The sequence below is a fragment of the Lipophrys pholis genome (genome assembly GCF_963383615.2).
Source record: "Lipophrys pholis genome assembly, chromosome: 4".
Lineage (NCBI taxonomy): Eukaryota > Metazoa > Chordata > Actinopteri > Blenniiformes > Blenniidae > Lipophrys > Lipophrys pholis.
Window position 1 is genome coordinate 12,714,930 of NC_137637.1, and position 13,053 is coordinate 12,727,982.

General features: G+C 41.3%; 1 protein-coding gene across 2 annotated transcripts in view; it reads left to right on the top strand.

Annotated features, from left to right (window-relative positions):
- The first annotated feature begins 45 nt into the window (after nt 1-45).
- LOC308108027 (N-acylethanolamine-hydrolyzing acid amidase-like) overlaps nt 46-13,053 on the top strand; it is a 14,185-nt gene continuing 1,177 nt past the window's right edge. The window contains exons 1-11 of one of the 2 annotated variants that reach the window (XM_080460687.1): nt 46-378; nt 3,362-3,526; nt 4,567-4,690; nt 4,801-4,891; nt 4,961-5,046; nt 5,128-5,300; nt 5,376-5,438; nt 6,876-6,942; nt 7,030-7,058; nt 7,378-7,447; nt 7,538-8,088. In XM_080460687.1, coding sequence (XP_080316813.1) covers nt 176-378; nt 3,362-3,526; nt 4,567-4,690; nt 4,801-4,891; nt 4,961-5,046; nt 5,128-5,300; nt 5,376-5,438; nt 6,876-6,942; nt 7,030-7,058; nt 7,378-7,447; nt 7,538-7,558 — 1,092 coding nt within the window. In that variant the 5' untranslated portion in view covers nt 46-175 and the 3' untranslated portion in view covers nt 7,559-8,088. Of the gene's footprint in view, nt 379-3,361; nt 3,527-4,566; nt 4,691-4,800; nt 4,892-4,960; nt 5,047-5,127; nt 5,301-5,375; nt 5,439-6,875; nt 6,943-7,029; nt 7,059-7,377; nt 7,448-7,537; nt 8,089-13,053 lie in introns of those variants that run through there. The other variant, XR_013935261.1, reaches the window with a different exon arrangement.

Genomic DNA, 13,053 nt, shown 5'->3' on the forward strand with positions numbered 1-13,053 from the left:
CATTATAGTCCGGATTATAATCCGCCTCTAATGTTGACTGTGCAGGTTGGTTTTATTTTGGAAATCCTAACGCGGAAGTGTTGCGCTGGTTCCTCCTCGGTGTCCCGGTGGACTCTGCCCCGTGTGGTGACTGGTGACAGTCCGGCTGGATACTTGTGGGAGCCGGTCGGCAGTGATGTTGTGGGCTGGGGCGTCGCTGCTGCTGCGGCCGCTACTACTGCTGTTGTTGGCACCGGGACCCGGAGCCTGTTTCCGGGCTCCGTTCGCTCCGCCCGCGGTGAACATCAGCCTGGACGAAGAGCCGGAGGTGCGCTGGAAACCTCTGCTGCAGGATTTCGACGTCAACTACCTGAAAGCAGCCGCCGCGGAGGTGATTGAGTAAGTTCTCCACACGCCCCCTTTTTTTGTTGAGCAAGTTTTTCAAACACTCGTCATGTTAAATTACACATTTTAATAGGTTCACAGGTGTGACGCACTATTTACACACCATATAAGAAGGTTTAGAAGGTAATTTAACTTTGCGTGTGACTTGGGAAGATTCCATATTACTGTTGCGGGGGGGAGGACAATGAACAACAATATTTTTCTAAACTTTTTCGGGTGGATAGTATAAACTGGTTACATACACTGGAAAAAATTGAAGTGGTGTGTCGAAACGTGTTTATTAATTTAATTAATTCAGAGTTAGAGGAGTTACCTCGGTAATAATGTTAAGATTAGCATCTCCTATCAGTGGATTCACCCTTATAATCAAACTTTATATACAGGTGTAATCTGCATGCAGTAACTTGTTTGAAAGTTCAGACTTTTTTATTTCTTTAAGTGTGCATTTTATGCATATCTTTTTCCATTTTGCCATGTGCGTCTTCACAGTCTTACTTCTGGTCTCTAAAGATTTGAATGGGCTTTGAATACATCTCAGATTTACTAGTAGAATATGAAACATTCCTGAGGTCCTCAGGAAGAGGTTCACTAAATATTCCCAGAGTTAGAAGAAACAAGGTGAAGCAGCTTTTAGTTCCTATGCTCCTCACCTGTGGAACAAACTTCTGACTCACACACTCACTTCTCAAGCTTTCCATTAAACAATAGATTTGACTTATTACATTTTTCTCAATAAAGTTTTTTTTATCTATTTGTCTCCTTTTTATCCTTTCCTGAATCACTCTATTTTAATGTATTTTCTTTATTTCCTTGTAAAACACTGAAGTGCGTTGCATCTGAATGGTGTCTCCAAAACGGTTGGACTTCAGATCAGCTTTATGGAAAAGGTTAAAATAAATGGACATCAAAACAATGATTTATAGATAGATTTAATTTTCCAAAGGAAAAGATAACAGATAGATACTGCTTTACACTAAGATGTACTGCATGTTGACATATTTGAGCTGTATAAGAAAGTAGTGGCTTCACATACTGGCCAGGGTTTTCATGTTTTCCTCATGTGTGCATGGGTTTCTTTTCATGTGGCTCTTTTACTAAATTAATTGCACTGTATAAAAGTGGCCATGTATATCGGATATGTGTATCGCTTTCTTATTTCAGCAACTGAATATCATGAGGATAGTTTGAGTTCATCTTTTCAAATGAAATTTACTGCATGTGCTCATTCAATAAGTGCTATTGATTATATCTCTGCTACGATGCCTTGTAGTAATATAAATCTCTAAATAAATGCAAGATTCCCAACAGAACGAATCCTCAATAGAACAAATCCACAAAATTGTTGAGCCTGTGTCAGGCCATGAAGCCTTTGACCTTTAACACAATACAAAGATTAACAGTGCACTGAAACTCCTTTCAGACTATGTTTTAGATCAACATTTCACAACAGAGTAACTCAACTCCCTGATGATCTGTTTTCTTCTGTTTATCTGTTTCATGCCCCCCCTCCATCCCCCATCACTTCCACCGATCCAAGGTCAGTCCCACTGTGTGCCAGTGTGTGCAGGGACAGTCCAGACCATTGTGGGGCAGAGGAGGGGGGAGGAGGCAACCTTTGTAATAGAATTGTTCAAGCACAGTTATATTATCAACACAGTACTTTTGTAACTGTATCTCTTTGGTTAATTCAGTTGAATTAATTCTATTCTAAGTTAAAAATGACTTACATTATATTTACCAGTGGCGTAAAGCCATTAGGTGCTACATAGGACAACGTTACTAACTTGTTACCCTTTAGTGTTAATCCAGAAGCGTTAAAAAACGCATATATTTTGCCAGAATGCTTCTTTGATGTTGCTGTTGCCATTTGGGCAACTTGTTGCTTCTGAAAGAGTTTTCTGTTCAGCAGACATTGAATGGCGCAAACTGACCTTTATGAGCTTTTAACGAAAATTCAGTTTAACGGTCACAAGATTCAGCTATAAAAATGATCTGTGAAAACTGTAAACATTTAAAGGTCAAATTAAAAGTTGGATCAGATAAATATGATCACTGTGGGGGCTGTAAAATGTCATCCTCACTAGATTATGGATTCTATTTAAGGGCAGGTTTTTTCCCCCTGTTTACACAATAACTTGTTCAAGTTCGGTGTCTATTCACTCGACAACGGTGCTCAAAGCCACTGAAAACGCAACTATTTGAAAATGGCTTTCAAAGTCAAACTTCTCAAAAACACTTCTACACTGTTTACACCCTGTGTAAACGGGGGGAAACGCAACTTTTCTGTAATGCTGCTAATGTGCATCCTCACCACAGCCATAGTAAATAGTTCTTCTGCACATGCACAAGTAGACGGACAATAACAACAATGTTTGCCTCCAGAGTGTCATGACTCCCACTCCATGGTCTCCTGGGACTTGGTACTTTTATAGATGTCAGTCACCGTTATAACAATCCAACTTGGTCCCCATTGTTAATCTTTACCGCGTGTTGTTTAAAACCACATCATTTTCAGCATTTCTGTCATTTTCATGTAAACAAAATTGTTTTCAAAAGGTTGTTGTGTAAACAGAAAACTTTTCCGAAGTGAAAATGCAAAAACAATGCTTTTTCAATTGAAACGTTGATGTATAAACAGGGCTTAGGTACTGAAGTCATTTGATGCCATTATAATCAATGTGTTCAAACGCCACTTAGAATAACTGTCATCCTACGATACATTATAAGTAAGGATTTGTTCTTAGTTACTTTATTTGTTATATTAAGGGCCAATGAGAATAGTCTAAGTTAAACTATCGGTAAGTTCGATGTGCATATCTGAACAATGTGAAACTCCTTCAGTATTACTTTGTGTTTTTGAAAGTACTGAAAGGTGTAATAATTGTACAATTACACAGATTGAAACTTCAGGGTTCAACCAGTTTCCCATGGTGCTGAAGGGAACGACATACTAACATCGAACCTTGTGTTTCTCCAGTTCTACCATTCCAAAATGGGTGCACCATGCACTCACCCCGGTTGTGGAATCCCTGGAGAACTACATCCCTCAGCCTTACGCGGGGGAGATCCGTGGCTTGGCCTCACTCTTTGGAGGAGAGCTGTCTGATATCATCATGCTCAACTTTGCCTATGAAGTGACCGCGTACGTATAAATTTGAATGTACTGAGACCTCTGTGGCGGAAATGTACGTTGGGTTACTGTAGACTGAGAACCCCCCCACAGGAGATGCTTTATTCATGCTTTCATCCAGTCATAAGTTGGCTCTTGTCAATTTTCCTTAAATTGTTACACTTAACAAATCACTTGGGGACAAAATGTCCACTTGCTTTGTGGTGTATTTGATACAGTAACAGGCGCCATAATAAACAGATGTTGAATGCTACGCCCCTTTTTTCACGACAACATTTTCAAGTGAAAAATCAAGACTTTTGTTGCATTTTGTGTCTCTGTATACACGACAATGTCGCTCGGAGCCACTAAAATAAAACCTTAGGAAAAAACCACATGTTTTCTGAAAGATTGTTGCTGTGTGTGCACAATACAGGCGTAGTAAATAGTTCTTCTGCCATTTACTCACCATTGTGAATGTTTATAGTGTATTGTTCTTTCTGCGCATGTGTGTGGTTTCATTACAAAAACAACCAACAGCAACCACTAGTGGCCCAACATGAAAACTGCATTGTTTTTAGTGCTTCTGCTATTCCATGTAAACAAACATTGTTTTCAAAAGGCAGCCCACGATGTACACGAGTTGATGTGACAGCAGAAAAATTAAACATCAGAAGCGTTCGCCATCCATTCACGAAAAAGAAACCAGCAAAACATGCACGGATCCCTCGCCCCTGTGGCAGTTGTGTTTGGAGAAAAATCCCCCCCAAAAGTTTTTGTTCACGTCTCACGCGCTTTGACATGTTGCCGCACAGCATCTATTTGATCAGTACATCATTTCATACTGCATTTCTATTGGTTAGTTAGTAAGTCGCAGCAGCTGTCACCATCTCCCCGAACATTTGAATTTTATCACAGGTTGTCTTTGGTGGCAACACCATGACAACGGCCGTGACTTCACCTGTGTGCAGTCACAATGTTACGGCTTTGCAAAGACCCACAACGTCTGAACAGTGTGCTCAAACAAAGTAAATCCCCGCTCATGTACACTAACAAACTCCGTACGTTTCTAGGTTTTGCACTAGCATCATAGCTCAGGACAAAGATGGCCACTTGTACCACGGCAGGAATCTTGATTATCCACATTCTATTCTGAGGAATCTGACCATCAACATATTCTTCCTCAAGAAGGGAGAGGTAACGTGTGCATTCCAAAGATTTGAATGGTCTTTTCATCCAACTGGATGTGCAAGCATTATCAATCATCTTGTGATGACAGAGGTTCAGAACCAATTTTTCCATATCAGGTGGCTTACAGTGGGACATCGTTTGCGGGCTACGTAGGCTTGTGGACCGGGCAGAGTCCGAACAAGTTTACAGTCTCTGGTGACCAGCGAGGTGAGATTGCTCGCCTCTCGGAGAAGGTTTTTGTTGCTTTCAAATCTCTAAGCTAAACGTGTCGATTAGGCTCCGAGCGCTTGTGGAACTGGTGGAAGAACATTGTGTCTGCCATCCTGTACAGGAGATCCCCCGTCAGCTGGCTGGTGAGGGAGGTGAGGCTCTCACAGAAGCCGCAGTATCCAAAACATCTGCAGTGTAGTGGAAGTGAAACTAACTGTAAGCTAACCATGCAGACCCTGGAGGAAGCGGAGGACTTTCAGGACGCAGTGATGCGTCTGTCAAAAGTCCCCCTCATCACAGGGGTATATTACATCGTAGGCGGGGTGCAACCAGGCGAAGGAGTCGTCATCACCAGAGATCGAAAAGGCCCCGCTGACATCTGGCCACTGGATCCTGTTAATGGCGGGTAGGAAACTTGAAAAGACCTGAGGAGAAGCGACTGTCTTATGGTGCGTCTTGAGTTTGAGTCAATGTGTTTCAGGTGGTACAGAGTGGAGACGAACTTTGACCACTGGCTTCCTCCTCCAGCCAGGGACCATCGAAGGTGAGCCACTCTACATTTAAAAATCATCAGTATCAAGAACTAAGAAGAATCGTAAGATATACTGAAATACGTCGGCGCCACCAGCCTGTCAGCTCTAAAGTGCAGCGTCGTTCAAGTACGATTCGTGCATATTAGAAGTTCCTGGCCACCTGGGTGAAGCCACATAATATTAACTTAGATACGAGTCCTCCTACCCTGTCGTGAATTCAGAAAGGAAATGCTTGAGGGGCAAAGGAGTTCTTGTACCTGTTGCCCTTCGTACCAAGAAGTCTGAGCCAAAAGACTGGAACTTATCATGTCGGAAAGGATGACATGAGCCTTCCTGATTATTTCCCTGTTGTACAAATCCATTCCTGTGCACTGTTGAACTCCCACAACCTCCCTACTAGTCTTTCTGACACTGCTTAGTGCCTTTTCTGACCTGCTGCCGAGGAAACCAATCCAGCATAATTAATCGTCTTTTCCAATTAGGATTCATTTCAAACCCACAGTTGCAGTTGGATGTATCTCAGGTTAATAAGTGAACATACATTGCCTGTCGGTGTGATGGTGACTATGTGTATCAGCTCCACCTATCAGCAATTTTAAGTTGGATGAAGCTGTATGGATCCATGGTTAGGGTGAGGTTAATCCGCAAAATCCAAATCAAGTGTCAAAACAAACCGCTGGCACATCTCTTATGAAAACATTTTGGGTCCTCTTCATTAAAATATCTTGGTTCAAAACTTCAGTTCAGCTTATCAAGACAATGCTAAATATTAAAAAAGTTGTTTTTTATTAAATCCCCCAAATATACAAAACTACATGTTTGAAAACAGAATTTCTTGTTTTTTGTACAAAAGTAGACTCTTGGCAAATTGAATACCTTTTCTGACTGCAGCCTTTGGTAAGATGAGATGAATTCAAAAGGATAAAAATGGAGAAATGGAGAAAAAGAAGATTTAACTTCATGTGGACAGAGCCACCTTTTTATGCTTGTTTAACTAAATGTTTGATGTGCAAACGAGAATATTATTATATAATATAACACACAAACAGATGAAAAACAGGTAAAATGTCAGTGATTGTCAACAGTTGTTTTTGATTTCCTGAATGCCTCATAAAAACAATTTTGGTTTATTTAGCTCTTTTATCTTGTAGCTGATGTCTACATACAGCTTAAAGTCTAGCTTTGTGCCCAGTGGTTTTAATCTGGCGGTTTCAGGTTATCAAGGCACTACTTTATCTGTCTGAACAAAGATGTATTTGTCACCCCTGATCTACAATCTTTTATCCACGTCTGAGTGTGCCTGATTTACTAAACCTTGCTCGCCTCATTGAACTCAAGTAAAATATTTCAACTGCGTTTACAGCAGTTCCAGTCCACACTCCTTGAGCCACGCTAGAGGTACAAAAGGGCCCATTTTGACACTGCTGCTCTCTTGGTTTGTTTCTTAGAGAAGCAGCCAACAAAGCACTGAATGCTACCGGACAAGAACACATCAACTCTGACACGCTTTTCAAGGCAAGTATGGCCTTGATGAGCCGCGTGCGAAGAATTGTTTACCTCCTGCAAGTCTCTCTGGTTTTCTAACGCAGTCTCACCCTGCAGGTTTTGTCACTGTATCCAGTGTGTAATGGGTAAGGAGGAATTCTGATTTACTCATTGTTGACTTTACCAGTCACATGACTGATGCTGTGGCTGAGATGCAGCTCGTGGGTGCGGACCTGTGTCGGCTCACTTTAGTCCACTTCAGCAATAATGTCAGTAGGCTTCTGTTGAAGACATGCTTAAGCAGCACAGCGAGAAATGCCATATTGAAATCTGAAAGCTCAGATTCAGACATGGCTATGTGGCATATTTCTTACAAACATTTATTTATTTATTTTTTTCAGAAAGTTCCTACATTGTAATCCGAATTGATTGTATCTGCTTGTACCTGTCCTGATAACCTCCTAGAGATACAGTTTACACCACAATAATGAGTGCAGAGACTCCGGAGAAATACAACACACTCGTCAGGCCACAGGTGATTAAAATGGCTTTTCCAATATGTCCAGACTCCAGCCTGAGAAGCCTTGTTGTGTTTGGGGATCACTGATTTCTCATCTCTTTTCAGGGTTGCTCCAAGACCGACTGAACCCACAGATTTCCTGGGCTTCACAGTATGGCTTCATGCAGAATCATTTTAAAGACGCTGCCTGTAACGAGTGAATAAACCCAGGAGGGCTTCTTCTCTCACGGATGGATATTTGGACCAAATATGGTGAGAGTGGACAAATAACAAAACAAACCAATCAGGTGGCCTCATTCAAATCAGTTCATAAAGGTGATCCTGGTGGCCGTGAGGAGATGAGAGAGCAATGCACTTTAGTCACTTCATCATTGGATCATCTGGCTGAGTTTTGCTGAGTTCTCACACTAGTAAAACTCCCAAACTTGGGATCAATAACACACCGAGTAGTACCTTCTGAAAGATTACTTTGACTAATCCAATCTATTCCTTTTACTATATTGCATTGAAAATGCTTCAGTGGAATTTTAAGATCTGAAGTCATATTCAGGGTTGAAATGATGACCGGTTGATTTTGCTTTTTTTGTTTATAATTATTATACATTTTTTGATCTTGAACAGAAGAATTTTACCTCAATAAAATTTGCTTTAACAAATGTCTGCATGTTTGATTGCTCATAACTTTCAAACTTCTGTGAAGAGTTTCGTAACATCAGCAAAGATACAAAAATGGTGGAATATAACATAATTCAGTACAACAAAAAAAAGCAATACTAAAGTTTATCAAATGGATTTAAAAATAATTGGATCTGGCCAGACGGTTGATTGCCTTATTGCGTTTAGACACTGGGAGGGATTTGTGCAGTTATAGAACAATTGGTTGAAATTCCCAGCCACCCTGATGAAAGAGGTGACAGTGTTGTTTGTACTTGATCCAAACTTTACTCCAACACCAAGTACATTACTTACCAAGTAAGAAAATCAATGTTGGGCCATTTCTTTTACCCATATGCCACATTTTGGAAGCTGGAGCTCTGCCGCTTTATCAAGAGGTAGATAAGCAACTTTCAGGGATATTTGCATAAAGTCTTTACAATAAAACAAAAAAAAACAACAAATGGTACAATATTGATATTTTGAAAACCTTGTTTTTATACATAATAGTCAACGAAGAGACTTTAAATTCACAGTAAATAAAGAGGGGCTTGAACGTTTACATTGTCCTGTTCTTTGCATGCGTGTCTGCAGCACAAGCTGCTGGCCAGACATGCAGACGACAGTGTTTCTAACTGCAGGTCAGCCGCCAGTGGTGCTTGGAAATACTTCACAGCACCTTTCCACTACAAGGAATACTTTCATATGGATCCACCTTCAACTGATTCTCGTTGGTGACTTATTCTTCTCCACATTTTCATCTCTGGGGAACTTTTTTTAATGTTTGGCTGAAAATGGAACTTTTTGGAAATGCTGCGACTCAGCCTCCAAGGAAACGGGGCAAAATGTAACTTTTTTGAAAACGCTCGGGCCCGTCTCCTTGGAGACGGCAGAAACGCTGCCACTGTGCATGCGCCCTGCAGCCTTGGTAAATAATTCTTCTGCACATGCACAAGTTGATTTAACCACAATGTTTGCCTCCAGAGTGTCATGACTCCCAGTCCATACTCTCCTGAGACTTGGTAGTTTGAGAGCTGAAAGTCATCGTAATAGCAATTCAACTTGGTCCTCTGTCCATATGAATGTCTGTGTACTCCCCATTGTTGTTTATAGTGAATTGTTCTCCGTGCACGTGTGTGGTGTCATTACAGAAACAAACAGCACCCACTAGTGGCCCTACATTAAAATTACAGTTTTCAGTGTTTCTGATGTTTCCGTGGAAATGAACATCGTTTTCGAAACGTTGCCATGTAAATGTGAAACATTTCTGAAACGAAAAGAAAGAAAATTTATGCATTTTCTCTTGAAACGTTTAAACGCGTAAACAGGGCCTCACATTGATAGGTGCAACATTAAGATCAACTCTATCACCACTTCATCATACTGGCAATCAAGTGTACGTAAAGAATCTGAAGCAGAAGTCTATGAAACACTGGGAAACCGATTTCTTGTGTAAAGTCAGCTTGCCTTCTTTGGAAACGGTTCCACGTACATCCCCACGCCTGCTTGTCAGACAGCCAGCTCTAATCCTCAGATGTGTGCAGGAGCGACTTGAGGAAGGAACGCTGGCATCAGACAAGATAATCTAAACTAGCAGGAGGCAGGGCTGGATGGAGGAAAGCTGTAGTCAGCCACGCTGTAGCCAAAGGATGATGAGTGTTGAAACTGCTCAACTGAAAATATCAGTGATTCTTATTCTGTGGGTTTTTTTTTTTATTATTTCCTAAATGCAACACAAACTACAGTGTGGTTCAGATTGCTAAACTATACATTAAAGTTTGGAAGTTGTGTTATCCATTCAGAAGATACGTTTTTTCTGGATCTCGTGAAATGTTATTGGGTGGGAGGAGGTGAAAACAGCTCTTTAGTAAGGAACAAAGCGCACAACACAATTGCCATAGTCCTGTTGTTTTGTGTCGTAATTTATCAGACCCTGTGTCTTTATGGTTTGTTTTCACAGTGTGTCACCCTGTATCACGCTGTCTTGGTTTCTTGTTGCAGTGGTTCTGGTTTCATGTTTGCGGAGTGTGCGGCTCAGTGAGGGATGGTTTACCCTCCTAAAAGTCTGAGGATTGTTATTATTTTTGTTTATTCTTGTCTTCACAAATCATATGACTGTTGTGGCTGTGCTGTGGCTGAGATGCTGCTCTTGAGTGCATTCCAGTTTCAGTTGACTTTTGTCCACGTCAGCAATAATGTCAATAGGCTTTTGTTGAGTGTCATGTTTAAGCAATTATCGATCCTCCTAGAATTACAGTTTCCACTACAATAGTGAGTGCAGTGACTCAAGAGAAATGCAACACACTCATCAGACCACAGATTAATAAAATGGCACCTACAGTATCATACTGTATGTCTGTCCTCCTCTCTTCCTTTTTCAGGGTTGCCCCAAGACAAACTGAACTCACAGGCTTCAGCTGTAGAAGTCCCGAGCTTCAAAGTATGGCTTCATGCAGACATAGAGACACCATACTGTATAAATAGTGTGATTTTCAGAAATTTTAAACACAATGCCTGAGGAGCCAGTAATTCCGGGAGGGCTTTCCACCTCACTGGACAGTGAATAAGGGGGACAAAAGTAATGAGAGCTTTAATGTGGAAGAATAACATCACTTAAGGTAAAGCTCAGCGTAAATACACACTGAACAGGCCCGTGACTGCAGATCAGAAATGTACTGCCCTGGTATCGGATAAACCTCCTGAAAGGAGCAGCGGGAGATTGGAGAAATGGGAAAATGCAGAAAGTGCAAAAGGTACATCTTGGTGGATCAGTGACGTCTCTGTGGTCGGTGTTGGTGGATGGGGTGGTGTGGGTGTAGGTGGATGGGGTGGTGTAGGGGTGGTGGGTAGTGATGGGTCGATGAGGCCTTGTGATGCACTGTGGGACATTGCCTGAACTTTATCGATAGTGTCGGTACTGGCCTGTGTCATTAAATACTGACACCTGCTGGATCTTAAACATAATTGCAAGCAACCTTGTTGACAGGCTCAACTTACCTACTGATTCAATGACCTAGTATATACGACTACATTATTTGAGTGATTGTATTTAATGTTGTACTTTCTTATATGCTAATCTAAGTTAAAAATGTAATTGATATATTGAAAATTTGCCGTCAATAATGTGAATGTCTGTCATAACGTGAAAATCAAAGTGAGAGCGTTGTGAATGTGTTGTTGCTTAAGCACTTGTCTTTAAGACAGAGAGAAGTTTTTTTCAGAAATTTTTATTCAAAAAAATTTCTTTTTCCAATGTCTTTGCCTTGAGCCACTTCCGTTTCTTTGAAGCAAAGGTCATCTAAAAAGCAACAAAGTGGCATTTTAATTTTAGTCGACTACAAATCAGTACATAATTTGCAAGCAAATCAATGCAAAAATAAACTGATAAAAAAAAAAAATAATAATAATAACATGCCTGAAGTCGGTGCTGATGTCGGTTGTGAAGACGGTCCGGGCTCAGTTGATGTGCGCCCAATTACGGCCGCACATTTCAGCCTGGTGACTGCTTCATTGCACTTTGAGGAGCTTCTGAAACCGAGTGATTTAAATCTGGGAACAAGGAGTGTTGATAGGGTCAACGCACTTAATGACTCCAGATTGGAAGCAGTGTCTGTGACTCGTCACCTCAGGTGTTCATGGAGGTGTATGGCTGCCTGGGGGTGCAAATTTGAAGTGTTACGCTCAAGTGTGTGATATAGCATTCTCATCATCGAGATGACCTTTGATCCTGAAACTCTATTTTTCCCCCAGACAACTCCACTGTAGCTTGATGGAATGGAGCAAGAATAAGAAGTGTTTCTCCGATGGTGGAGAACTCATCAGCGCTTAGTGGAGTTATGTCGGTGTTTAGCGAGGCGAGAGATATCCACACTGGTTCTTTCTCATCATTGAGCCTTGCCAGCATCTGAAATGTGCTGTTCCATCGTCTTGGTACTTCATTGATAAGTTTCAGGGTTGGCCGTCCTATCTGTTGCTGCACTTGAGCGAGCTTCTCTTTGCCTGTGGTGCTTGATCTGAAGTATTGGGACTATTTGCCTAATTGATATAAGTGCAGGAATTTGATCCCATGATTTCTTCATGGTTAAATTTAAAGGATGTGCAGTGCAAATTAAATGCCGAATTTGGAGACTTTTTACAGAAGAAATCATGTTTGGAGCTGCGTGGGTCACCAGACACTTTACTTTATTAGTTATGGCCCAGTCATCCATCATACCCCTTTCGACTTGGCCCAGATTGTCAGCAGTGTGACTTTGTGGAAAGTATTGCACACCCAACACAGATGTACACAACTGCATGTTCTCATTAGTGTAGTGAAAGGTCAGGGCCAAGTAAGCCTCCATGTTCACAGAAGTCCACATGTCGGCTGTTAGACTCACTGCCACAGCCTGCCGTACTTCCTTGTTCACTCGGTCTTGTTCCTCCTCATATTTTGTCGATTTCTTTGACCGTCTGAGAATTAAAACAAAAGTATATCAAAATTCATTCATTCATTTTCTTCCGCTTATCCGTTTCCGGGTCGCGGGGGTGACAGTCTGAGCACTGTCACCCAGATCACAATGCACCATTTAAGAACCTTCCTGCAGGTGGTGAGCCCACGGGAAGTGAGCCCACTACCCTGAGATTGTGAGTCTCATGCTCTACCAACTGAGCTAGCCGGGGGTATATCAAAATATGTCATTAAATACTAAATTAATGAAATATTTCGACAACTTCTCCAGACATTTTCAGTACAAACCTTTCTGGTTGGCAAAACATACGACCGCTCAAGGACCGCAATAAGTTCCCTGAACCCCTCATGCTCCACGAGGCTTAGGGGTTGGCTGTCCTTGATGGTGAAGTTGATTATTGCCTCATCCAGTGCTTGCTTCCTGGAAGCTTGATGGTCAAAAATGAAATGATAAAAACAGAATATGTATTCATTACAGAATAGTTATTCATTAGTAACAAAACAATCATGATGAAATTGG